The sequence below is a fragment of the Portunus trituberculatus genome, chromosome 20, assembly GCF_017591435.1.
Source record: "Portunus trituberculatus isolate SZX2019 chromosome 20, ASM1759143v1, whole genome shotgun sequence".
In the NCBI taxonomy this organism is placed as follows: domain Eukaryota; kingdom Metazoa; phylum Arthropoda; class Malacostraca; order Decapoda; family Portunidae; genus Portunus; species Portunus trituberculatus.
The window spans coordinates 14,607,741-14,634,289 of NC_059274.1; the positions used below are offsets into that span (position 1 = coordinate 14,607,741).

A 26,549-nucleotide genomic window follows, 5' to 3' on the forward strand; every position below is an offset into this window, starting at 1 on the left:
ATAAATGTGATCAGAAGGCATCGACTGGTTGCCTAGTGTCATTGTTTGTCAGTGGTAAGGTGCAGTACGGGCGTGGGAGGGTGGTTTAGCTTACCAGACGAGGTCCCCAAGTTCGTAGGTATCCGCCATGTTTGAAGGAAACCGCGAGGAGGCCCGGGATAATAAAACACACTCACGTCCCCAGCTTATCCCGGGGCTTTACACGCGTTTCTCTCAACTAAGGAGGGAGGAATGGTACTCGATCGTCCTTCTGGCACCACTTAGACGTCGTTTGAGTGCTTGGCAGGGGTGTTATTGCTACAAGTATAGTGGCATAGTTTTGGGAAGCAGCGTCCTCCCGGCGGCGGCAGCACCGTACAGTACACAAACTTCCCCCGCCACTTTCAAATCATGTTTACTTTCACTGATATCCTTACTTTTGACCTCACCTTTACGTAAAGTACCTCTACCATTTCTTTCAAGTTAGATATCCATTAAACTTTGCTTGATTTAGTCTGTCCTAGCCCTTTAGTACCCAATTTAAGTCAGAAAATTTTAAATCGTGTTGACTTGCACCAAAATCCATCAATTTTATCTTCCCTGCTCGTAAAGTACCCGCGCCATCTCTGCCAAGTGAGAGATCTATCAAAAAGTTGTTTGATTTAGTTTGTTCTAGCCATGCAATGTTCAGTGTCTGTCCTGTAACTTCAAAATCACTTCTTTTTCCACCTAATTCAACTAATTCCATCCACTCATACCGCACCCAAACCGTCCATGTCAAGTTTGAAGTATATCAGATTTGAAAACACTACGGACGCTCAATGATAGCCACATTGGTCCAGTCTAGTGAAACATTCCCTTCATCCCCAATTCATGTTTTATTAATGAAAAAAGCTCACTTGCATGTAATAATTTTCACAAGACTGCTGGCAATAGAAGAAAAAAAACCTTTACGCTATAGCATGTCGTGCCCATGTTTACTAGTCAAGTGAGTGTTGTTATCATGGAGTCTGAGCAGAGCCGCGTCTTCCCAAGGCTCAATGAGTTGCCGTAGCTAGAGTATATACTCTGTATATACTCTGGCCGCAGCAGCGTGTTTTCCGTGCTCGTATACTCTCCCTTTGTGAGGTGCCTGTTCACCTATTTAGGGCTGTTTTCTGTTTCCAAATCTATATGGACAGTTGCCTGTTCGGTATATTCCGCGTTTTAGTTTCCCCAAGCGAACCTAGTTACATAACGTTGTATATAGGGTACGTGGTGTGAGAGAGAGAGAGAGAGAGAGAGAGAGAGAGAGAGAGAGAGAATCATTTAGTGTTCATTTTTTATTATATTCTTGTTATATTGCATGTCAAGGCAGATAACATTCGGAGTTCAATTTAGTTCCAGCATGAGCAATGGTCAGTGGCAGGCTACGCGGTATAGCTACACTGTCTGGACGTAGTACGTAACGCTTCACTTCAACCCGGCAGGGGCGGCAGGAAGTGCGCCAATCCAGGGTACACGAGCAGGTGGGACAGACACAAAGGGATAAATAATGGAAGACCCGTGTGTGGTGTTGACAACTCCGCGCACCACCTCCATCAGTAGAGTCATGGCCGCGAGCATCATTCCTGAGGTGGAGGTGACGAAGATGAGTATGTGAGTGTCTCATTGTCTCTTTGGGTTCGTTGTATTATTGTAAGATTGCATTATATCAAGTTTTTGCCTGAAACTAACAGTGATATAGCAGCTAAAAAGGTATAAATGTCTGTTGCCATTTGATATTTACTTGTATTCGCTTGCATTCTGTTGTATTTTTTCCCTGCATCTCTAAAAATACCTATATCATCATTTGCTATCATTTTCTTGACTATTTACTTGCACTATTTCCTCAAGGCACAAATTAATACTCACCTCCGCAATACACCATAAGGACGCCGTAGTAGTCTTTGAACTCGAGGGCACGCAACTTGTTGACCAGGGGATCCGAGGCGCCCCCCTGGAGGCAGTATCGGGCATCACGTTGCTCCTCCATGAAAAGTCTCTCCAGAATACCGGCCTCCCTCAACCTCCTAATACTGGGGAGGCACGGATGAAGTGTTGGTTTTACTGAGACAAGTGTTGAACATAGGAAAGGTTCTGTATGACCGGCAGTCTTATATAAAGGAAGCTTTCAAGTGAGAGTTACGTTCCTGTCACATTTGGTTTCTTATGTGACACTCAGTTCTTCTAAAAAATAAATATAAAAGTATTTACTGAAAATATGTTTTAAAATAATTCACTTTCCAAATAGTTATAATGACACTCATAACCCATAAGGGATTGAATCTTTTTTTATAGTCATTCACTTTCCAAATAGTTCTAATGACGCTCATAACCAATAAACGATTGAATTAAGTGAACATAATACACCGCTATAATCTGTGCAGGAGACACCCCCCGCCACCACTCACATCATGTCCACTTTGACTCTCAACGAGGAATTCTTCTCATATACAAAAAAGTTCCATTCAGGTTGTACAGCCTCCGAGGCAATGTAAATGGGACAGGTCGCCGTCTGGAGGAACAGAAGCCCATCATGAACATGGAGTTACATTAATCAAGGAGTATCACTAAAGAAATGCTGTGTGTTATTCATAGTCAGTTCTTACATTACGATAAGTACTATGGATGATGTTGAGCAGGGCGATATGGACGGCCACGGCGGCGTGTTTGCCTTGGATGAGGTCGCGGATGGCTCTACCTTGGTTGTTGTGAACCACTATCTGACTTCGAAAACGACCAAATTGGCTGTCAGGGTCTGCGTCCTATGCAGGGTGATTCAAAATTAGATTTTCACTATAGCAAATATTGCACTATATAATTTCCAAGTAAGTAGATATGTAAACAAATATCCATAATCACGTCTTTTGGATTCTTTATCTTTTTTGCCATATTTTCAAAGGTGTAAGACAAAGAATTCGTAATGAATAGAGATACAAATGATTATTATACTGTATACTTTTGAGCCATTCTATATAATGGAGACATTAATTTGCGACAAAAAAAGACCACCAGTGAAGCAAAAACATGAACCCTTTGAATGGTAGGGCTTCCCGCAATGCATAATCAGACGTGTGTTTACCAGAATTGCATTGTGGAGCTTGGTGGCGGGAACCACGTAGCAGGAGATGCCTGACTCGATGAGCTCCTCCAGAGAATCAAAGGGCAGGGGTAGGCGCGGCAGAATCATCATGGCCTTCAGGTTGGAGCGATACATTTGAGTGAGGACGAGGGTCAGCAACATCCACACGCCAGCAGCCAGCCGCACACCACCGCGCGGCAGCCAGGCCGAGGCTGTGGCACGCGTAGGTAGGCACGGTCAGCTTGCGAATCAAAATCAATACCCATCACGCCAACTCCACGTTACCTGTAATCCGCCACCCTCGTGCTTTTTCTTTACCACACCCCCTCCCTTGTCCAGCATATACCTTAAGGCCATAACCTAGATCCACTATACCTTAAGTCCATAACCGACCTTTACCTAACCTCTCGTGTCTGACCGGAACTATCTTGCCTAACCAAACTTAACTTAACCTTGTCTGCATCCCTTCCTTATCCAGCTTAAACTAATTCACCTAACCTAACCTAATCCTTACCTGTTAACCTCTCTTCTTTAACCTGAATCTGCTTAACCTAATCTTGAAAAACTTAATCATAATACAATGTACTATAGCTCTGGATTTCTCTAGATAAGATGAATTAAGTAGTATACACTCTTTCCAATGGCGTCAGCAGGAAGCTTCACTCACGCTGCCCCAAGGTATGCACGTAAGCCCACAAAAAGGATGTCCACCCATAGCTGCCCATGTCCTTCCCGAGGCGGATCCTTCCCTGCATGAAAGACGCGCTCATCATGGATAGTATAACAGCAGCAGCTTTTCAAAGTTTTTCTTTTGTGTTGCGTTTACTGCGTCTATAACTAGAAGGGAAAGACATTATAATCACATGACAGTGAGGCGCTTATTCAGAAACGCTTCGCTCTCTCACCATACACAACTATCTTCAAGGCCGCAAAGATGGCTGTAAGGGTTCTCAAGAGTTATTCTCATGTTAACAATGTGGAAATTCAGTTAATCTATCGCTTGAACAGCAAAATATACCCTTAAAAATCAATCCATATGACTTCAACTATAAGTGAGCCTTTGAAAGTAGCCGAGGTGCGGGCAGAAGTGTTTCTGAATATAGTCCTGAAAACTGAGGATTGGAGAATCTTTTAAGACGAGGATGTTAGTTTTCAAATCCTAAACTTCTACTCACAATTTTCTAACGTTAGAGCGCTGAAGGCTCTGCGTGGCCCACAGACACATCCACACAGCGAGAACAGTCCCGAGGAAGAGTCCCCAAACCTGCAGGAAGTTTCCGAATATTTAATTTAGATTATTATCTAGAGATGAAAAATAACGATGCTCCTTTCCCCATTTGTAGACGACCGACTTGACATTCCCTTTAATTGTCCATATTTTCGGTGTGAATAGATGGTGCCTTTACGTACTAACAATTATTGGAATAGTTATTACAACGGTTATGGAATAGGAGTAATCGAATAGTAGAGCTATATAGGTTCATATATCACAATAAAGTATTACTGAAAAATTACAATATATGATTCTGTAGTCAATATATGTGTATACCTACAAACTTACCTGCATGGTGAAGGGCTTAATGAAGCCTAGGATGTCTGCCTCAGGTGTGGGACGCTTGTGCGCGATGGAGCGGAAACCTGATAGAACCCACTCCCCGGTGTCAAATAATCTGAAGCGTTCCGGCGAAGTAATGAGCGGCACGCCACTCATGTCCACCTTCTGCAGGACAATATCAGGCGGCGTAAGGCTGAGTGCTGCTGCTACACTGGAGTACCTACTAAGTAAGCTCCAGTAAGACCTCTTGTGGTCTTTTTCACTAACCTGTTCCTGTATCAAGCCAAAGATGCCATTCCAGGTGCCGTTAGGAAGCCGCACCCCAAACAACCTGTCTTCGGGAACCACGAACGCCAAACTGGAGGACGCACCAACAACAAAAAGAGTTAGTAAAGTAGGAAATGAGAATGTTAAGCTGTGATACCTTACTCTCTCTACGCTATCGACAGTTTTGCTAAGAGACAATAATAGAGGATCTCCTTTATAGTCATGATTTCCAAGGAATTGCTATCTATACAAGTTTACGAATAAACGCTAGAGTTTTGTACGCAAATTTTATTTTCATGGAATGGGGTTGTCTAATTTATGGACTCCTTTCCCTGTATATAAGGGAGTCGTCAGTCTGCAACGTTCAATAATTGGTGTACAAAACAAACACGAGAGATCATCACCGCAGCATGTAACAGTCATAAGAGAACATGCATGAGAAGAGAGTCTGATGCAGTTCAAAAGACTGCTATTGTGGTAGCGATAACAGAAAAAAAAAAAAAAGACAGCAAAGTGATAGAAAAGTGATCAAATCCTTTGTGTCGGATTAAACTGAACATTGCAGCTTGAAAAGTGATTATCTTGAGACACTAGACTTTCATAAGGATAATTTCTTAGAGACCACAGCTATGATTCGGCGATTCTTGTAAGTGTTTTCTCTATCCTTGCTCAACTACCACTGGAATCATGAAAAAAATCCTCGAAAATTACAGAACTCCCACTACAGCCTGTTAAAAGTGAGACGACACTGATAAGCTTCAGAATACATGTCGAGAGTCATCTTCAAAATGCAGCACGACAGATAGTACAACCCACCATGTCTTTAAGTAGAAGACAATCATCTCCATCAGATGCACGATCGGCCCTGACCCCCGCAGACCGTCTGGACCGTTCCGCAGACTCAGAAATTAGAAATGGTTCACTATCATTGTTGAAGGTGCAGCAATGTGGACTGGAATGAAGCGTGTGCTCATTTCTTACCTTCACTGGAAGCTGAATTACTTTGTAGATGCATCGGGCGTCGATGTAACGCTGAGTCGATCCCTAAATTACTTCACAGAGCTTCAGAGCAACGCTAAGGACTCATACTGAAAAGGTGCGCTACTCCGAGGCAGAATGGATCAGTGTTAAAAGCAACCTACACATTGGTTGTGTGTACGCATTGACTTTAATACGCTCATCTTTTCTCTCGTAACCTACAAAATCTTAGCCATTCCCATGAGACCTGACACTAAAATTGAGGAACTGACCCTGAATTCCGTATCAACGTGGCCACCTCTGATATCATCCAATATCAAGGCACTGGGAACGCTGCCAAAAGTGAGGCACGCAAATATGACCAAACAATCAACTTTTTCTAATCTCTAGTAAAGGCGAACAATCCATCACTTTCACCACATGCACCCACCGACTCCCCAGCAGGAAGCACCGCTACCTGCACCACACTCAACTGTTACAAGCCCATTACAAGCATCCAACCTGCAATTATCTTAAGCAGGCCATCGAAACATAAGGACTGTAACTTCACTTTGCAGTTGTGTAAGTATATAATGACCTGTAAGTGCTATAATTCTTGCTTTGATATTGCAAGTAAGGGTGATAAGAATGCAGACAGTGTTCGTGTGTTATGTTGCTGAGTTGATGTTTACCTGGCTGTATGTCTACTCTGTCACCATGCAGGTATCCTTAAATGATTGCAAGTGTATCACGTAGAACTTAAGGTGTACCATCGAACGTGTTGCTAAACCTACTGCCAAATTAGACAATAAAATGTATCACTAAATATTCTGCAAAAATGGGTTAGTTAATGTACAATTTGTACTGTTCAAAGCTTATTGCTAAAAATTATTACTGAAAGATTCGACTCAATGCAATAATAACGTGTGTACTTGTATGGTATGAAAACTGCATGATTGTATAGTCTATTGAAAATACACAGCAGAGCTTTCTTTTTGAGTATAAAATTCAAAACTCTTCATGACCGTAAATGAAAATAAATAAAACATATGTAGCAAGATTTAATACTTCTCACCTCACGAACTGAAAAAAAAAAAAATGTTGGAATATCAAGAAAATAAGGTCAATTATATATTAACTGAAATACAAAATACAAATACAAATTGGCTTATTGCTCTGGTAAAAATTTATATCATGGAATATTAAAAAAAAAAAAAAACGAAAAAAAGTAACAAAATAACAACACACATGCGAGTAACAAACGACATGACATTCGGCACATTAGTTCAGAGCGCTCCGCGGCATAAGGGCGCCGCACACAGTGGTGGTCGGCTCAATTGAGGGCGTGGAGGCTCGGGGTCAGGTAGGAGGGCCAGTAGGCAAGGTTGAAGAGCAGGAAACAGATAGGTAATCCCAGGCGGCCAACCATCTCTTGCGTGTCTCATAGATTTCAGTGGCAGAGATTCCAGAGGGCGCCGCAGACTTCTTTTGACAGATAGAATCGTTTATGTAATCTCGCAGTGACGTTGTAGCGGTTCATTTTAGCTAACAGGGAAGTTACAGTCTCATTGGATTTTGCAATGAAGTTGTAGTGTTATATCTAATCTAACATGGAAATTACAGCGTTTCCCTTTAATCTTACAGTGTGTTTATATCGTTTCACTTAATTTCACCTAAGTTATCTAGTCTTGCAAATAAAAAATTGTTATCGTATCATAGCTTCATTCTTGCAGTGAAAATTATAGCGTTTCATTTTAATATTTTGTATTTTTATATTGTCTTACCTAATCTTACAGTAAAGTTATCTAATTTTGTAAAAAAAATTTTGTTATCGAATCTTTATTCTTGCACTGAAGTTGTAAAATTTTCTCTTTACGTAATATCATCTTGGTACTTACCCGGGCACTACTTTCGTTACGCTGCTGTCACTGGTCTTCCTCCATCTGTCAAATACAGTTAAGTATCAAAACAACAGCCATACAAATAAATAAAATGTAGTACCAACAGTTTGTTCATAATTAGGTGAGCAGATAAGGAAGAGATGAGATATGTAGAAATGGGAGGAACTAGTGAGAAAGATGGGAGGAAAAAGTTAACGGATAGCGAAGAGATAAAAGCTCGAGAAATTAACTCCTTCAGTACTGGGACACTTTTTTACCTTAAGATTTGTGTACGATTAGACCCTATTATGTGCATTAGGAAGGGTCTATGAAGGTCAGAAGATTAATTGGCAGAGTCTTTACTATTTTAACACCCACATAACTTTCTGAAGCTGTATAAAATCTCAAAATAGTAACTAAAAGGCATATGGAAATGCGTCATGCTACTGAAGGGGTTAAACAAAAACTCTTACCACAAACATTAGAAGAAATTGATTATAACACAACAACGATAATGAAAGGGGAAGAAAAGAAAAAGAGAAAAGAAAATGACAGCAGATGGGGAAGAGATAAAAAGCTGAAAAAACGAAAGGATAAACTGAAAAAAAAGAAAAAAGAAAAAGAAGCACCACAAAATTGATGACGATTGAGTATTGCCACAACTAGGGAAAGAGGAAGGGAAGAAAGAAAGGGAAAACAATTCACAATAGAATGAGTGTGTGTTTATGTACTGTACTCACGACAGGATGAGGGTGTACTGCAGGAGAGGCACAGTGGTGAGTAGAATGCACATCAACATCCACACGTCCAGGGCCTTCACGTAGCTTGTGGTGGGACTTGTCTGCCTGAGGGAAAACGTAGATTAAGACCGATGAGGAGCGTGAGGCAGAAAAATACTCGATGGAAAAATAATGCAGCACATCTCTACATCTTCTTTATGGAACGATAACTTCTATAGAAGAAACAATGTTAATAAGAATAGGACAAATTAACAGAAAACGAACAGTGTCTTCCACACTAACTGTTATTGCATCTAGTACAAAACATAGCCAGGCTGGAGAATATAAGGGTTGTTAATGAATAGAAAGCGATGGAAGAAGTGAACGTAAGCTGCTGAGCCTACAACACACACTGGGAATAAGCTGTGTAAAGAAGAAGAAGAACTAAGTCACTATCCATTAATGAGCAGAAACAGATGAAAGAAGTGCACTTCAGCGGCTGACCCTACAGCACCGGGGAATAAGGCCGCATCAACAAGAACAAGAACTAAGTCACCAGCCATTAATGAGTAGAAAAAGAGGGAAAAAGTGGACTCGAGCGGCTGACCCTACAACACAGTACGAAGAAAGAGAGTCACCATGGCCACAACCCCATCCCACACATACTCCCCACGCCTGACCTGATGCCGGTGTACATGGAGGCGATGGTGAGAAGCGAGGTGATCACCAATCCGTTTCGACCTACTACCACCTCGGCGGGCCAGAAGAATGAAGTCCACCCCACCACCACGAAGAGTAAAGAGGGCACGAAGGAACTCATAACGTGGATGAAACTGTGGCGGCGAATCACGAGAAGGACGCGGAGACACAGCGACGTCTCTGAGGACACGAGAGTACCTGACTGTCAACTGGTTCACTGTCCACTTCACCGCATACACCGTTACAACCGGCAAATCAAGGCAGTGCTACAGGAAATTCTTTAGATCGAGTGTCACGAGGATTTGATAGGCACGAACTGCTTCACTTGCAATTGTCAAGTGTCGGTAATGGCTGCACCAACACCACGAGTCTCACCAGCTACCTTTAGCTCCTGCTTCAAACACCTGCCACTCTAATTAAGAAGCTTACCGACAGAGGACCGTGTTAGATTGAATAGTTCACAAATTTACCGTCAGAGGACATTGTAGTCACCAAGTTAGATGTTTTGAATTTTTCCTAATACATTATGCACCAATATACAAATAACACCAAAAAGCCAATTGAGTTGATCTTCCTTGTGTGTGTTTGAGATGTGATTAGACTTTAAGAGTGCCGGGGAGTAGGTTTGTGATTCCTATTCCTGACAAATGCGTGTTTGAGTGCGTGAGAGAGGCCAGGGACTGACTCACCGGGCACACACTTGGTGCAGGAACAAGTGGTGCCGTTCAGACTCCTCACCGAAAAGTCATAGCTCGCCAGCTGCCGCTTGAGGTCCTCGTCTGTGCTGAGTCCAGGTGGCATCCAGTCCAGAGCGAGCTCGTGCAGCTGGTAGATGTCTGCAGTAGCTGGAGGTGGAGGCAGAGGAAGAGAGGAAACGTTTATCTCTGTACAAAGAAGTCTGGCATTTTCTCCTTCATAAAAATAGGACATGACAAGGATAAAAGGAGATTAAAATTGTTATCCACGTTTTGACTTAGTGAATTAAGGGTGCCCTGGAAAAAATGTAGTTCAAAAAGTTTGAAGCATGAAAAATGAAAAGAAATATTCCAGTTAAATGTTTGAAAAATGAAAAATAAAAGACAATATTGATATGAAAAATATTTCAGTTAATAAAGATTTTTTTTACTTTTGTAATTGTTTGCGAATTGTTTGTATGAACTCATAAGAATATCTAATAAACTTAGAATGTTTCTCTTTCACTTAATGAACATAGTGTATTTACATTATTAGATAAGAAAGGAGAGAAAGAAAATGATGATGAGGCGCGTCAGTCATGGTCGTTCAGTGTTTAGAGAAATCTTCTTGAAATCACTTCCGAGAGTACTGTGTGAGGTGACATGCACTTCAGCGGCCTCTTCTCACAGGCACAGAAGGGAAAGCCTCCACGATGCCCTGTTCCAGGCACTTCACCAGGTGTGGTGCCATGCTGGCCCGATCGTAGCGCACGGTGCACGGGTCCTGCCCCACTGCAATGCTGAAGGCAAAGGCCAATGCGAACAGGCCGCAGCTGTATCCATCATTCTGCCGCTGCACAGGCCGCATTACAGCGCCAGGTGGCGGCACGTGCAGCTCCTGCAGCTGCGCCACCAGTGCAGTTGTGCAGGCGGACAGTTCGTCGTACATTGAGTCATACACAGCCAGCTGGCCGCTGTGCTGCGTGCCGTAGGAGGACAGCAGCAGCCAGTGGGTACCAGCCAGGCGGCCATAGTCCGCCATGGACTCCAGGTGCAGCGGCGCGGATCGGTTCACCACTTGCAGGAAAAGTGACGTGTCGCCGGGCTGGAGCGGCGGCAAGGTGAAGGCCGCACCGCAGGCGTACAGACCGCGAGTCTCCGGAAAATGCCTTTGCAGTATATCCTGCGCCAGGTCCATCACGTCATCGGAGAGCCAGCGGCGCCCCAGGATGTCACTTCGATCGGCACTGCTGAGGCGAGGCAAGGGCAGAGGCTGGAACAGTACAGTGCTCGACTCTGCCTCGTGACGGAAAGCCTCCCTGTGATCCTCATTGTCCTGCTCTGAGGACAGATCCTGGAGAAGGGGAGGATTCTCCAGGTCTGCCTCCTGTGATCTTCACTATCGTGGTTGTCCTGGCCTGAGGTCAGATCCTGGAGAAGGGGAGGATTCTCCAGGTCTGAGGCCAGACCAGGGTCGCAGGACGAGTCTGAGGTGAAGTACTCGTCAGGCAGGAGCTCCATTCGTCATCAGTGTCCTGGTCACTGTCTTGCGTGTTGGTGTCCTCATTAGCGGTCTCATACTCACTGCATGGTGCCTTCTCTTCGGTCAAGCTTCCAGGGTCAAGCGTGAAAGGCTTGGACCAATCAGTCTTGTCAGCAGCAGGCCCGTACATGTCGTCCACCATCTGCTTAAGCCTGAAGGGCGTTGGCTCTCGTGCTGGAGGGAATGTTAACTGTCCAGGTGGGGAGTCCTGGGACAGAAATTTGAATGTCATTGGGAGCAGTGGTGGAGGCAGCGGTGTGGGATTTGGGCTGATCTGTGCCATCTCTACGAAGGCTTTTTCAATCTTGCCTCCATCTTTGGCCTCGAAGGGGACCTGGGTGATCCCTTGGGCGGTGCAGGAGAGAAGGTCGCCCAAGGTGATCTCGCCCTTGGTCATGAGGCTTCCCCCCTTATACAGGCGCACCACCAGCTTCTTGGTGGGGCCCTTAACCCGCAGCATAGGTCCCCTGCCTTGAGTGAACCTCTGCTGCAGCTCACACATGCCCTCCCCACGCAGCTGCCGGACGCACTTGGGCACTGGATCCAGAGCCAGGCGCAGGTGCACCTTGGGCGTCTGCCACCAGCCCTTGTACGCCACCGTCAGCATAGTGGGGCTCCGCGCGTCCTCGCGCTTCACGATCACAACCCGGGTAATTTGAAGAACGGAATGCATTTTTGTTTTCATTGATATGTAAAAAGTCTTCAGTCTGACAGAACAGCATGATGCCAAAAAACATCTGATCTCGTCTCAAACTCACGGAGGAAAGTGGCAGCCAAATATGAACAAAATGGAGGTGAGATGCTTGCTTTTCAGTAGAGGCGTTTGCAGTATATTGATATTTCGTTGCTTTTGTAATCTTGTCAAGTCAAGTAAGTACAATTACTATCAAAGAGAGACAATAGTGTGAAGGGAACTCAGAAGGCAGGATATTATGAGAGCTGGTGGAAACCACACTGACTTCAAAGGCACGCAAGTGTTCACACAACAGGACAGTAAAGACTCTAAAGCGGCTTGTGAGAAATAGTATCCCTCATTCTTGGATTATGTAGATGAAAGCAATTACTTGATTGCGTTTCAAGAGCCTAAAATAATATAGTCTGTCTGTTCATGTCCCGTTCAGTTTTCCCCTCCCAACTCCCAACTCCCACAAACACACTAACGTTTGGCGGGCCTTCAGGTACTCACAGCTTTTGATAAAGACAGTGCATCGCTGGACGTCAAAGGGATACATGTAGAAGGACATGCTGCACACAAGTTTGAGCTGCATCCTGGAACAGCGGAGAGAATGGAAGACTCGTGGCCAGGGATGAGAGAATGAACGATTTGAAAATGTTACTTTCTTTAGTGACACTTTCATCTTTACGGCTTCTCCTCATGCTGGAGAAAACTGTCTTGTGCAGATTAAAGGTAAGATAAGAAAATACATAATGGCAGCAAAACAGACGGACTTTTCAGTAAAATCTGCAAGTATTTCAAATTTGTCTTTGATAACTGAAATCTTGTAGAATAATTCAAAATGAAGTAGCAATTCTCATAGTGTTACAAGCAATGACTGATTGATTTGTTGTTCCCTTTGTCTTACTGATTAAATTTTAAAAGTGGCAGAGAGAGACGAGCGACTCACATGACGGAGGTGTACACGGTGGAATCTGACGAAATGGTGACGCCCTGGAACTTCTGCAGGAAGGTGAACGTGTCGAGGGAGCGAGTGCCTCGAATGAACACGTCAGGCACCCACACCTGCAACAGTAAAGAGGCACTGGTAAAGGAAGGCATACACTCACTAATTAAACCAAAACTCGTGGCAAAGTAAAGGTCAAATACACATGACAGTTATGCAATTTAAGTCTAACGAAGAGTAGTTTTACCTTACCTTCTTCAGTAGCGCTGGGGACACTGTCATAGATGCTTTCTCCTGGGTGTTGGAGGAGTCCTTAGGAGCATCACTGGAGGCGTTGAGAATGGAATGAGGAAAGACGAGGCGAGTGTCCCTCCATGATACACGAAGATACACCTCGAACACGATGGACTGAAGCAAGGAGAAGAGACGAAACCGTAAATACAAGGAAGCAGAGAAAAACACGAAATAGGAAGAGATGTGTGCTTGTAAAGTAATTAAATAGGATAATGGGTGAATGAGAGAAGAGACAAAATGATTGAATAAAGAGAGAAGAGCTACATGATAGATGTCAGGAAGGAGATAGAAAAAAAGAAAGAAAACGCTTAATAAGAAACTGTACACTATGGAGAAGAAATAATAAGTGAAAGAAATGGAGATGAAAGAATAACACTATGATAAAAAGAAAAGCTTCACATCAGCTTGTACCATTTCATTCTTGACTAAAATGTTACTTGAATGAATGGAGCGTTGCAGCTCAAACAGAAATACGCAAGTCGTAGATTTTGCAGCAGTACTGAGAAGAAAATTGCAGTTCACAGAAAACCAACGTCTTGTCTGAGATATAGATTTCTACAATGTGAAAGCTGGTCTCGTAAATGGACATAACCAATACTGTAGCACCTTCTAGCATTCGTAACAGACTAATATTGATATGGCCGTTCATAATAACGAGTGTAGAGCATGTTTTTGACCTATGTTGGACGCTATTACTTATATTTGTAAGTAAGGCATGATATATATCTGACCATCCCCAGTGTTATTGCCTCTCTTACCTATGCATGAGTGAGCAGAGAAGGGAATTCAAGAGGAAGGATTATTGATTAAATTCTGGCACATCTGTAACCTCTGAAAGTTAGGCAATAAAACCACAAGAACAAATTCATAATTCTTTGCTTTCTCTTCCTTTCCTTCTGTTCCCAAAATGTATGATCATCAGGAAATGAACACTACTTTGTCACCGCAACTCATGTTTTCTTGATTCCTGTATCTCGCCTCGTAATTCGCAATGTTGACACTCGCTATCTTACATTATACAACAGCTATGGATTCTGACGTCGTGGACGATGATGTGAGAGTTGATTCTAGGTAAAGGTAAATTTCTAGAAATTTATTGCTCGACAGTAAATTGCTCGGAAATCCATTGCTCGAAAAATAATTTCTCGAACCATCTATATCTCGAGAGGCAGATTGTTGGAAAACAGTGGTGAAGTGAAGATAAATATGTAATGATATATCAAATAAGGTAATATGATAAAATATGTACAGACATACCAAATAAGGTATTATAATAGAACTTTATCATTGTTAATTGAACAGCTAGGATCAAGAACGGGTACATTTATTCAACAGGTCTTATTTTTTTCTACATTGTTTGCTTGTCGTAGTTTCAAATAAAGGGCATATTTTTATAATTTTTGTTGTTCTTCAAGATAAAAAAAAAAAAAAATAAATCTGTATTAATGTTAATATTTACTCTATTAGTATGAAATATTGTATGCAACATTTCTTAAATATTCTTCTATATTGTTTGTTGTGTCATAGTTTGATACAATATTCTTTAATTGCATTGTTCAGTCCTGGTACTTTTATCTGCCCTTAGCTGCACTGATTCCTCCCACATATTGTTCTAGTCGCAATTCTTGTAAATATTTTTCTCTCTTTAGTCCATCGATAAATTTCCAAATAGAGGGATGACGAGCACCTATTTGATGTTCAAAACTGTTCTGCCATCCTTCAATTGCATTGTTTGTTTTCGACATTCCTTCTACAACATTATCGAAACAGTTCCACATTTCATGTTTAAGGAAAGGAGCACGTCTACGGCTGCGTGTGTACGGCTGCCCAATCCACATGTCTTCAAAATAATCCACTACTCATTGAAGCTCATCTGGAGAAGATTCATTTTCAACGAGACATTCAAATGTTTCCACAATTTTGGCTACAGGTATAAATGCCAACGCAGATAAAAGACGAACTTTAAGAGCAAATTCAGCATTGATGTCGTACATCATATTAAGGCCACTTGCTTGAATTTTTCGATAAAGACTTTGACTGAAATGATAAAGAAAAACACCCTCTACATTTAGACACTGGAAAGTCTTGTTGTATGGCCTTGACCATGGCAAGTTTAAAATCAATAATTTTTGTCAATGGCTGGAATATAGGGATCTTTCCTTTAAGAGCCTTCATGAACCTCTTATAGTTTTTTTCTTTTTTGTTAGGTAACAGTGCATATACGAGAGGTGATATATTACCTGACTTCAGTTGACCAAAAATCAAAGGCACAGTTTTAAAAGTTCTTTCAGCGTACCAGTGCTCAGAACGTGCTAAGATATTGAGATTGCTTTGTGTTGCAAAAATTAAAATACGATCATTTGTGGGACCAGAGTCACAAATAAGGAATAAATCTCCTTTTGATGGTTTTGGTAAACTCTACTGGGATGTTGAGATCGAAGTAGCTGTTAGGCAAAGCAGGTCCAGCATTTTCCCTTGCGCGTATATTACGTATGGTGCTTTTCATATTTGATACTGAAAGTGGGGGGGAGCTTCACCGCTGCAGCAGCACTTACTTCCATTGAAGCACATGATACAATATAATCTGGTGTAACTTGACTGTTTATTGCATGTTCTCTCACTTTTTCCATGGCTTTAGCGGCATCAATATCAGCGGCATCTCCTGCATGGTTGTGATTCCCGATTCCTTCCATTGACAGTGTTAACATGTGCTGAGCATTTCCTTCTTTTGCACATTTCACATTTTCAGTAAATCTTATTGTTCACTGTTTTGTCCTTAGTATATGAATATCCATAAAAAAAAAAACATTCTTTCCTCTTTCGCTATCAACAAAAGTTCTGTCCATCACTATGGTTCAAGATCTCTAAAACATTGAAACAAATAGAAAACAATATAGGAAAAAAATCAGAAAAATAGTCATTAGTATTGTAGGTCAACAATAGATAATCAAATAATGAATATCAAAAATTGATGGAGTACTGTAAGGCAAGTCTAATGACAATGGATATGGTTGCTATGGAAAGAAAGAGAGAAAGAACCACAGGCAAAATGAATAGCCCTGCCACCGTGTGTTGAGCCAGCCTAGAGAGAAAGACTAGAAGGCGCAGCTGACGTGGTGCTTCAAGCTTCAAAATTTCGAACAATCTGCCTTTCGATCAATAGAGAGTTCTAGAAATTATTTTTCAAGCAATTGATATCGAGCAATTTCCTGTCAACCAATTGATTTCGAGGAATTGACCGGATACCCGTGAGAGTCAGCATTGTGACGTTTGGTGTCTGGAACTTCCGTGAATGCTTCAAAATCTTTACCTTCCTGCAGTTATGCATCTGGATTTTAATGTTTGATAACATAGCGATTGCTTTTGTAAAGGTTGCGTGTGATCCCTCGTCACACTTGCCAATTAGAGATATGAAGGTGGATCTGTGAACTGCGTGAGGTAGTATGCTCCTGGAATATTAGGATTGTGCTTGTAACCTGTTGTCTGTTACTAAGTTACTGTTGCTATGTTACTTAGTGCAGGAATGCTTCACTCTCAGGGCTGAAGGCGCAGCAATGTGGACTGGAATGAAGCGTGTGCTTATTTCTCACCTTCACTGGAAGCTGAATTACTTTGTGGATGCATCGGGCGTCGATTAAACGTTAGGTCGATCCCTGAATTACTTCACAGAGCTTCAGAGCAACGTTGAAGACTCATACTGAAAAGGTGCGCTACTCCGAGGCAGAATGGATCAGTGTTAAAAGCTACATTCATATTGGTTGTGTGTACTCATTGACTTTAATACGCTCATCTTTTCTCTCGTAACCTACAAGATCTTAGTCATTCCCATGAGACCTGACGCTAAAATTGAGGGACTGACCCTGAATTCCGTATCAATATGGCCACCTCTTATATCATCCAATCTCAAGGCGCTGATAACGCTGCCAAAAGCGAGGCACGCAAATGTGACCAAGCAATCAACTTTTTCCAATCTCTGGTGAATGCGAAGGCGAAGAATCTATCACTCACCACATGCACCCACTGACTCTCCCACAGCAAGCACCGCTATCTGCGCCACACTCAACTGTTACAAGCCCATTACAAGCATCAAACCTGCAATTATCTTAAGCAGGCCACCGGAACATCAGGATTATAGCTACACTTTACAATTGTGTAAGTATATAATGACCTGGATGTGCTATAATTCTTGGTTTGATATTGCAAGTAAGGGTGATAAGAATGCAGACAGTGTTCGTGTGTTATGTTGCTGAGTTGATGTTTACCTGGCTGTATGTCTACTCTGTCACCATGGAGGTATCCTTAAATGATTGCAAGTATATCACGTAGAACTTAAGGTGTACCATCGAACGTGTTGCTAAACCTACTGCTAAACATGCCACTAAAATGTATCACTAAATATTCTGCAAAAATTTATTAGTTAATGTACAATTTGTACTTTTCAATGCAATACTAACACGTATGTACTTGGGTGGTATCAAAACTACATGATTGTATAGTTTATTGAAAATACATAGCAGAGCTTTCTTTTTGAGTATAAAATTCAAAGATCTTCATGACCGTAAATAAAAATCCGGTGGTTTGCAACACATGTAGCACGATTTAATACTTCTCACCTCACGAACTGAAAAAAAAAAATGTTAGAATAGCAAGAAAATAAGGCCAATAATATATAAACTGAAATGTAACAAATATAAATTTGCTTATTTCTCTGCTAAAAATTTATATCATGAGATTAAAAAAACAAACAAAAAACGATAAAATAATTCGAAAGTAAAAAACGTCTCCTAAAATATAAAAATTTGTATGTACATTGGCTTACATAATTTGACACCTCCATATGAAATGAAACCAGATAAAAATCAACTAAAACATAAAAAAGAGAAAAGAAAAAAGAAAAAGAAAAAGAAAATAGAAGATAAAACTAAGGGCATACAAACATCTGAAAAAAAAAAAAACGCAAAACACAAACACAAACCAACACACATGAGAGTAACAAACGACAAGACATTCGGCACATTAGTTCAGAGCGCACCGCGACAAGAGGGCGCCGCACACAGTGATGGGCGGCTCAGTCGAGGGCATAGAGGCTCGGGGTCAGGTAGGAGGGCCAGTAGGCGAGGTTGAACAGCAGGAAACAGACCGGTAATCCCACGCGGCCAACCATCTCGGCTTTTCTCTTGCGTGTCTCATAGATTTCAGTGGCAGACATTCCAGAGGGCGCCGCAGACTTCTTTTGACAGATAGAATCGTTTATGTAATCTCGCAGAGAAGTTGTAGAAGTTCAGATTAGCTAACAGGGAAATTGTAGTGTCTCATTTAATTTTGCAATGAAGTTGTAGTGTTATATCTAATATAACATGGAAATTACAGCGTTTCCCTTTAATCTTACAGTGTGTTTATATTGTTTCATTTAATTGCACCTAAGTTATCTAGTCTTGCAAATATAAAATTGTTATCGTATCGTAGCTTTATTCTTGCAGTGAAGTTGTAGTGTTTGATCAAATCTCACAGAAAAATTATAGCGTTTCATTTTAATTTTACAGAGCATTTATATATTTTCTTACCTAATCTTACAGTAAAGTTATCTAATCTTGTAAACAAAATTTTTTATCGTATCTTTATTCTTGCAGTGAAGTTGTATAATTTTCTCTTATCTTTACCTAATCTCATCTTGGTACTTACCCCGGGCACTACTTTCTTTACGCTGCTGTCACTGGTCTTCCTCCATCTGTCAAATACAGTTAAGGATTAAAACAACAGCCTTACAAATAAATAAAATGATATATCCACAGTTTCTTCTCATTAAGTGAACAGATAAGGAAGAAATGAGAGTTGAAGAAATGGGAGGGACTAGTGAGAAAGATGGGAGGAAAAAATAGCAGATAGGGAAAAGATAAGAGCTGCAGTAATTAAAGGAGAAAATGAATGAAACGGAAGGGAAAATACGCTTAACATACCAAAGATTAAGATGAAACGCTTTATGACACAACAACTGGGTATTGAAATAGGCAAAAAATATATATAAGAAGGAGAATGACAGTGGATAGAGAAAAGATAAGGGCTTGAGAAATTAATAGAAAAACTGAAGAAAAGAGAAGGGAAAAAATGCGATGTACTTCTCACAAAATTAAGAAGAAATGAGTTACGTATAGCACAACGACGATAATGAATAGGAGGAAGGAATAAAGATAAGGAGGAAAATGATAGCGGATGGGGAAGAGATAAAAGCTGGAAAAACGAAAGGAAAAAAAACTCAAGACGACAAAGATAAAAAGAAACACAGCAAAATTCATAAAAGAAAAAAAAATAGTTATGGCACAACTGAGTAGTGAAAGAGGGAGGGAAGAAACACAGGGAAAGCAACTCACAGTAGAATGAGTGTGTCTGTGTACTGTACTCACGACAGGATGAGGGCGTACTGCAGGAGAGGCACAGTGGTGAGAAGAATGCACATCAACATCCACACGTCCAGGGCCTTCACGTAGCTGGTGGTGGGACTCGTCTGCCTGAGGGAAAGAAAACGGAGATTAAGGGCCCGTCCACACTATGTTTCATGATGCGCGCAGTGTTGATTGGATGTTGAAACAAAATACTTTTTTTTTGGTACGATCGTACCAGATTTAGTACGTTTGAACTCAAAAGTACGTTTGGTACGACTTTATGTAAATTTGGTACGAAATTGTATGTCAGTAAGGTTTCTTGAATCTCAGGTTCAAAAGTTTTTCACCCAATTGACTGGTGGTTTCCATTCGAATGAAAATTTGTCTCGTACAACGTCACATAACAGGTAACATACTCGTCAGAATAAACCGTCGCGTCACTCTCCCATCCCCCTTCCCCATCTCCTGCCCAGCCTGCAAGGGAAGGTACGCCAACATGCTCTGTCAGTATTACAGTGATCACTAGTCTGTGTGTCTGTTGTGAACTTGCGGTGCTTAATTAACTGAGAAACGTGACAAGCGCATTACATTGTTATTCCTTGTACAGAGTGAGTGTTCTTAACCCCTTCAGAACTGGAACGCATTTCTACCACGAGTTTTGGGCATGATTAGATTTTATTTACATTAGGAAAGGTTTATGGAGGTCAGAAAATTAATGGCCAGAATCTTCACTATTTTAATCACCACACAAGTTTCTGAAGCTATATAAAATTACCAAATAGTAAAGAGAATGAATATAGAAACGTGTCATGCTACTGTAAAGGTTAAACTGATGAAGAACCACATTATGTTGATAGTTTACTTCAATTTAAGAGGGACAGTCTTGTGAAGATGTTGCTTATCTAATGTAGCTATAGGTTATGTGTGTGTGTGTGTGTGTGTGTGTGTGTGTGTGTGTGTGTGTTGGGATGGGTGTATGGGGATATCTTGGGATGCATGCAAGTGTGTGTGTGTGTGTGTGTGTGTGTGTGTGTGTGTGTGTGTGTTGGGAATACATATGATGAGAATAAGATTTACAGCTGTAATCAAAGGTAAGAAAATAATCAGGTTTCTTATAATTAGGTATATTTTAGATGTTGGTACGTTTTGTTAAGATTTCGTACGTTTTCTTCAGCTGATCTGGTACGATCAGGAAAATCAGCCTGGCAGCGCTGGCTGAGTGCTCAGTGATGCTCCAGATGACGCGAGCGCAGCTACAGAGGCGTTACAAATGTACTACTCAACTTTTGAAATTTATGAAATGCAGTAGCTGGCATTCTTGTATAATTTTCAAAGTCTGATGGAATTTCGGTTTGTATTTCCAAAAATATTTAATCGAAGCTCCCTCCGTTCACACGTCGCCGGAAAAACCATTGTTTACACCACAAGTTTTGACGCTTCTTCCCTAAAAGACTTTTTTTTTCAGTATATAGAGCAACTGTAGTCTACAGTACAGTCTCTTATAAGAGTACATCATTGGCAGACATAGACATCCCCATGTAAAGAAAGCTAAACCGTAGAAGTGACCAGCGTTGCACGGGTACCGAGTGAGCAATGTTGCAGTACAGTTTGGCCGCTTGTTATTTTTTTCAACACCACTACTACAACACGTGGCTGATGCATGATGTATAGTGTGTACGGGGCCTAAGACCGATGAGGAGCGTGATGCAGAAAAATAGACGATGGAAAAATAATGCAGCACATCTCTAGATCTTCTTTATGGAACGGTAACTCCTGTAGAAGAAACAATGTTAATAAGAATAGGATAAATGAACAGAAAAAGAACAGTATCCTCCACAATAACTGTTATTGCCTGTAGTAGACAACATAGCCAGGCTGAAGAATATAAGGGCTCTTAATGAATAGAAACCGATGAAAGAAGTGAACTCGAGCTGCTGATCCTACAATACAGTGGGAATAAGGTCGTATGAGGAAGAAGAACTACTAAGTCACCAGCCACCGTCCCATGCGACACACTCCCCATGCCTGACCTGATGCCGGTGTACATGGAGGTGATGGTGAGAAGCGAGGTGATCACAAGTACAGTTCGCCCCGGCACCACCTCGGCGGGCCAGAAGAATGAAGTCCACCCCACCACCACGAAGAGTCCAGAAGGCACGTAGGAACTCATGACGTGGATGAAGCTGTGGCGGCGAAGCACGAGATGGACGCGGAGACATGGCGACGTCTCTGAGGACACGAGAGTACCTGACTGTTAACTGGTTCACTGTCCACTTCACCGCATACACCGTTACAACCGGCAAATCAAGGCAGTGCTAAGGAAACTCTTTAGATCGAGTGTCACGAGGATTTGATAGGCACGAACTGCTTCACTTGCAATTGTCAAGTGTCGGTAATGGCTTCACCAACACCACGCGTCTCACCAGCTACCTTTAGTTCCTGCTTCAAACACCTGCCACTCTAGTTAAGAAGCTTACCGACAGAGGACCGTGTTGGATTGAATAGTTCACAAATCTACCGTCAGAGGGCATCGTAGTCACCAAATTAGTTGTTTTAAATTTTTCGCTATACATTATGCACCAATATACAAATAACACCAAAAGCAAATTGAGTTGATCTTCCTTGTGTGTGTTGTAGATGTGGATAGACTTTAAGAGTGCCGGAGAATAGGTTTGTGATTCCTACTCCTGACAAATGGGTGTTTGAGTGCGTGAGAGAGGCCAGGGACTGACTCACCGGGCACACACTTGGTGCAGGAACATGTGGTGCCGTTCAGACTCCTCACCGAAAAGTCATAGCTCGCCAGCTGCCGCTTGAGGTCCTCGTCTGTGCTGAGTCCAGGTGGCATCCAGTCCAGAGCGAGCTCGTGCAGCTGGTAGATGTCTGCAGCAGCGGGAGGTGGAGGCAGAGGAAGAGAGGAAACGTTTATCTCTGTACAAAGAAGTCTGGCATTTTCTCCTTCATAAAAATAGGACATGACAAGGATAAAAGGAGATTAAAATTGTTATCCACGTTTTGACTTAGTGAATTAAGGGTGACCTGGAAAAATGTAGTTAAAAAAGTTTGAAGCATGAAAAATTAAAAGAAATATTCCAGTTAAAAAGTTTGAAAAATGAAAAATAAAAGAATATTGATATGAAAAATATTTCAGTTAGTAAAGTTTTTTTTTTTTTACTTTGGTTATTGTTTACGAATTGTTTGGATGAACTCATAAGAATGTCTGATAAACTTAGAATGTTTCTCTTTCACTTAATAAACAGAGTGTATTTACATTATTAGATAAGAAAGGAGAGAAAGAAAATGATGATGAGGCGCGTCAGTCATGGTCGTTCAGTGTTTAGAGAAATCTTCTTGAAATCACTTCCGAGAGTACTGTGTGAGGTGACATGCACTTCAGCGGCCTCTTCTCACAGGCACAGAAGGGAAAGCCTCCACGATGCCCTGTTCCAGGCACTTCACCAGGTGTGGTGCCATGCTGGCCCGATCGTAGCGCACGGTGCACGGGTCCTGCCCCACTGCAATGCTGAAGGCAAAGGCCAATGCGAACAGGCCGCAGCTGTATCCATCATTCTGCCGCTGCACAGGCCGCATTACAGCGCCAGGTGGCGGCACGTGCAGCTCCTGCAGCTGCGCCACCAGTGCAGTTGTGCAGGCGGACAGTTCGTCGTACATTGAGTCATACACAGCCAGCTGGCCGCTGTGCTGCGTGCCGTAGGAGGACAGCAGCAGCCAGTGGGTACCAGCCAGGCGGCCATAGTCCGCCATGGACTCCAGGTGCAGCGGCGCGGATCGGTTCACCACTTGCAGGAAAAGTGACGTGTCGCCGGGCTGGAGCGGCGGCAAGGTGAAGGCCGCACCGCAGGCGTACAGACCGCGAGTCTCCGGAAAATGCCTTTGCAGTATATCCTGCGCCAGGTCCATCACGTCATCGGAGAGCCAGCGGCGCCCCAGGATGTCACTTCGGTCGGCACTGCTGAGGCGAGGCAAGGGCAGAGGCTGGAACAGTACAGTGCTCGACTCTGCCTCGTGACGGAAAGCCTCCCTGTGATCCTCATTGTCCTGCTCTGAGGACAGATCCTGGAGAAGGGGAGGATTCTCCAGGTCTGCCTCCTTGTGATCTTCACTATCGTGGTTGTCCTGGCCTGAGGTCAGATCCTGGAGAAGGGGAGGATTCTCCAGGTTTGAGGCCAGACCAGGATCGCAGGACGAGTCTGAGGTGAAGTACTCATCAGGCAGGGAGCTCCATTCGTCATCAGTGTCCTGGTCACTGTCTTGCGTGTTGGTGTCCTCATTAGCGGTCTCATACTCACTGCATGGTGCCTTCTCTTCGGTCAAGCTTCCAGGGTCAAGCGTGAAAGGCTTGGACCAATCAGTCTTGTCAGCAGCAGGCCCGTACATGTCGTCCACCATCTGCTTAAGCCTGAAGGGCGTTGGCTCTCGTGCTGGAGGGAATGTTAACTGTCCAGGTGGGGAGTCCTGGGACAGAAATTTGAATGTCATTGGGAGCAGTGGTGGAGGCAGCGGTGTGGGATTTGGGCTGATCTGTGCCATCTCTACGAAGGCTTTTTCAATCTTGCCTCCATCTTTGGCCTCGAAGGGGACCTGGGTGATCCCTTGGGCGGTGCAGGAGAGAAGGTCGCCCAAGGTGATCTCGCCCTTGGTCATGAGGCTTCCCCCCTTATACAGGCGCACCACCAGCTTCCTGGTGGGGCCCTTAACCCGCAGCATAGGTCCCCTGCCTTGAGTGAACCTCTGCTGCAGCTCACACATGCCCTCCCCACGCACCTGCCGGACGCACTTGGGCACCGGATCCAGAGCCAGGCGCAGGTGCACCTTGGGCGTCTGCCACCAGCCCTTGTACGCTACCGTCAGCATAGTGGGGCTCCGCGCGTCCTCGCGCTTCACGATCACAACCCGGGTAATTTGAAGAACGGAATGCATTTTTGTTTTCATTGATATGTAAAAAGTCTTCAGTCTGACAGAACAACATGATGCAAAAAAACATCTCATCTCCTTCTCAAACTCATGGAGGAAAGTGGCAGCCAAATATGAACAAAATGGAGGTGAGATGCTTGCTTTCAGTAGAGGCGTTTGCAGTATATTGATGTTTCGTTGCTTTTGTAATCTTGTGAAGTCAAGTAAGTAGAATTACTATCAAAGAGAAATAATAGTGTGAAGGGAACTCAGAAAGCAGAATATTAGGAGAGCTGGTGAAGACCAAAATGACTTCAAAGGCACGCAAGTGTTCACACAACAGAACAGTCAGGACTCTAAAGCGGCTCATCAGAAATAGTATCCCGTCATTCTTGGATTATGTAGATGAAGGTAATTACTTGATTGCGTTTCAAGAGCCTAAAATAATATATCTTCATGTCACGTTCAGTTTTCCCCTCCCAACTCACAACTCCCACAAACACACTAACGTTTGGCGGGTGTACAGGTACTCACAGCTCTTGATAAAGACAGTGCATCGCTGGACGTCAAAGGGATACATGTAGAAGGACATGCTGCACACCAGTTTGAGCTGCATCCTGGAACAGCGTAGAGAATGAAAGACTCGTGGCCAGGGAAGAGAGAATGAACGATTTGAAAATGTTACTTCCTTTAGTGACACTTTAATCATTATGGCTTCTCCTCATGCTGGAGAAAACTGTCTTGTGCAGATTTAAGGTAAAATAAGAAAATACATAATGGCACCAAAACAGAGGGACTTTTTAAGTTAAATATGCAGGTATCTCAAATTTGTCTTTAATTAGTGAAATCCTGTAGAATAATTTAAAATGAAGTAGCAATTCTCATAGTGTTACAAGCAATGACTGATTGATTTGTTATTCCCTTTGTCTTACTGATTAAATTCTAAAAGTGACAGAGAGAGAGAGAGAGACGAGCGACTCACATGACGGAGGTGTACACGGTGGAATCTGACGAAATGGTGACGCCCTGGAACTTCTGCAGGAAGGTGAAGGTGTCGAGGAGGAGTGCGAATGCCTCGGCACCCACACCTGCAACAGTAGAGAGGCACTGGTAAAGGAAGGCATACACTCACTAATTAAACCAAAACTCGTGGCAAAGTAAAGGTCAAATACACATGACTGTTATGTAATTTAAGTCAAACGAAGAGTAGTTTCACCTCACCTTCTTCAGTAGCGCTGGGGACACTGTCATAGATGTTTTCTCCTGGGTGTTGGATAAGCCCTTAGGAGCATCACTGGAGGCTTTGAGAATGGAATGAGGAAAGACGAGGCGAGTGTCCCTCCACGATACACGAAGATACACCTCGAACAGAATGGACTGAAGCAAGGCGAGACAAAACCGTAGATACAAGGTAACAGAAAAACACGAAATTGGAAGAGATGTGTGCATGCTTGGGAAGTAATTGAATAGGATAATGGATGAATGGGAGAAGAGACAAAATGAATAAATAAAGAGAGAAGAGCTGATCATAGATGTAGGGAAGGAGGTAGAGAGAAAAAAATAAACGTTAAATAAGAGATTATATTATGCTATGAAGAAATATTGTAATAAGTGAAAGAAATGAGGATGAAAGAATAACACTATGATAAAAAGAAAAGCTTCACATCAGTTTGTACGAGTTCATTCATGATTAAAATGTTGCATGAATGAATGGAACGTTGCAGCTCAAACATAAATACGCAAGTGGTGGATTTTTGCAGCAGAACTGAGAAAATTGCATGTCACAGAAAACCAACGTCTATTTTGAACTATAGATCCATACAATGTGAAAACTGGTCTCGTGAGTGGACGTAACCAATACTGTAGCACCTTCTACCATTCGTAACAGACTAATATTGATATGGCCGTTCATAATAACGAGTGTAGAGCATGTTATTGAGCTATGTTATACGCTATTACTTAT

The 26,549-nt window shown here is 42.5% G+C and overlaps 5 protein-coding genes across 6 annotated transcripts in view; all 5 read right to left on the minus strand.

Moving 5' to 3' along the window:
* Positions 1-366, minus strand: part of LOC123506429 (putative oxidoreductase GLYR1 homolog) — a 35,433-nt gene extending 35,067 nt beyond the window's left edge. Inside the window, exon 1 of the mRNA XM_045258501.1 lies at positions 95-366. Coding sequence (XP_045114436.1) covers positions 95-129 — 35 coding nt within the window. The 5' untranslated portion in view covers positions 130-366. The remainder of the gene's footprint in view (positions 1-94) is intronic.
* A 900-nt stretch (positions 367-1,266) lies between these two features.
* On the minus strand, positions 1,267-5,919 carry LOC123506651. Its single transcript, XM_045258898.1, has 10 exons — positions 5,886-5,919; positions 5,721-5,787; positions 4,636-4,995; positions 4,258-4,346; positions 3,988-4,020; positions 2,987-3,294; positions 2,610-2,765; positions 2,412-2,515; positions 1,873-2,036; positions 1,267-1,589 (listed from the first exon to the last, which is right to left on the minus strand). Exons 1-10 carry the CDS (start codon positions 5,917-5,919, stop codon positions 1,432-1,434), a joined length of 1,473 nt encoding a protein of 490 aa, XP_045114833.1. The 3' UTR covers positions 1,267-1,431.
* Positions 5,920-6,883: 964 nt separating this feature from the next.
* On the minus strand, positions 6,884-9,621 carry LOC123506662 (gamma-aminobutyric acid receptor subunit beta-like). 2 transcript variants are annotated; one of them, XM_045258909.1, is made up of 5 exons: positions 9,141-9,616; positions 8,482-8,586; positions 7,760-7,804; positions 7,110-7,346; positions 6,884-6,944 (listed from the first exon to the last, which is right to left on the minus strand). In XM_045258909.1, the coding sequence occupies exons 1-4, from the start codon at positions 9,278-9,280 to the stop codon at positions 7,148-7,150; spliced, it is 489 nt and encodes a 162-aa protein (XP_045114844.1). In that variant the 5' UTR covers positions 9,281-9,616; the 3' UTR covers positions 6,884-6,944; positions 7,110-7,147. The 2 variants fall into 2 exon arrangements, with proteins under 2 accessions (XP_045114844.1, XP_045114845.1); XM_045258910.1 differs by lacking the exon at positions 6,884-6,944 and having other exon boundaries at positions 7,040-7,343; positions 9,141-9,621.
* Positions 9,622-9,762: 141 nt separating this feature from the next.
* LOC123506652 (gamma-aminobutyric acid receptor subunit gamma-4-like) lies at positions 9,763-13,729 on the minus strand. Its single transcript, XM_045258899.1, has 4 exons — positions 13,251-13,729; positions 13,002-13,117; positions 12,563-12,645; positions 9,763-10,004 (listed from the first exon to the last, which is right to left on the minus strand). The coding sequence occupies exons 1-4, from the start codon at positions 13,278-13,280 to the stop codon at positions 9,763-9,765; spliced, it is 471 nt and encodes a 156-aa protein (XP_045114834.1). The 5' UTR covers positions 13,281-13,729.
* A 4,010-nt stretch (positions 13,730-17,739) lies between these two features.
* Positions 17,740-26,549, minus strand: part of LOC123506653 (glutamate-gated chloride channel alpha-like) — a 26,474-nt gene continuing 17,664 nt past the window's right edge. Inside the window, exons 7-15 of the mRNA XM_045258900.1 lie at positions 25,808-25,963; positions 25,569-25,693; positions 25,121-25,203; positions 22,409-22,555; positions 21,703-21,901; positions 19,694-19,798; positions 18,975-19,020; positions 18,276-18,522; positions 17,740-17,913 (exon numbers count right to left, since the gene is read on the minus strand). Coding sequence (XP_045114835.1) covers positions 18,361-18,522; positions 18,975-19,020; positions 19,694-19,798; positions 21,703-21,901; positions 22,409-22,555; positions 25,121-25,203; positions 25,569-25,693; positions 25,808-25,963 — 1,023 coding nt within the window. The 3' untranslated portion in view covers positions 17,740-17,913; positions 18,276-18,360. The remainder of the gene's footprint in view (positions 17,914-18,275; positions 18,523-18,974; positions 19,021-19,693; positions 19,799-21,702; positions 21,902-22,408; positions 22,556-25,120; positions 25,204-25,568; positions 25,694-25,807; positions 25,964-26,549) is intronic.

Coding starts and splice junctions, on each gene's coding strand:
- LOC123506651 (XM_045258898.1), bottom strand. CDS start 5,919: ATGCATCTACAAAGTAATTCAGCTTCCAGTGAAG. Junction 4,996..5,720: donor GTCTTCTACTTAAAGACATG/GTGGGTTGTACT, acceptor TGCGTCCTCCAG/TTTGGCGTTCGTGGTTCCCG. Junction 4,021..4,257: donor CGCTCTAACGTTAGAAAATT/GTGAGTAGAAGT, acceptor GAACCCTTACAG/CCATCTTTGCGGCCTTGAAG.
- LOC123506662 (XM_045258909.1), bottom strand. CDS start 9,280: ATGAGTTCCTTCGTGCCCTCTTTACTCTTCGTGGTGGTGGGGTGGACT. Junction 7,805..8,481: donor CAGTACACCCTCATCCTGTC/GTGAGTACAGTA, acceptor TGTATTTGACAG/ATGGAGGAAGACCAGTGACA. Junction 7,347..7,759: donor GTAACGAAAGTAGTGCCCGG/GTAAGTACCAAG, acceptor ATCTGTCAAAAG/AAGTCTGCGGCGCCCTCTGG.
- LOC123506652 (XM_045258899.1), bottom strand. CDS start 13,280: ATGACAGTGTCCCCAGCGCTACTGAAGAAG. Junction 12,646..13,001: donor ACCGTGTACACCTCCGTCAT/GTGAGTCGCTCG, acceptor CCGCTGTTCCAG/GATGCAGCTCAAACTTGTGT. Junction 10,005..12,562: donor CACTGTCTTTATCAAAAGCT/GTGAGTACCTGA, acceptor CTCCACCTCCAG/CTACTGCAGACATCTACCAG.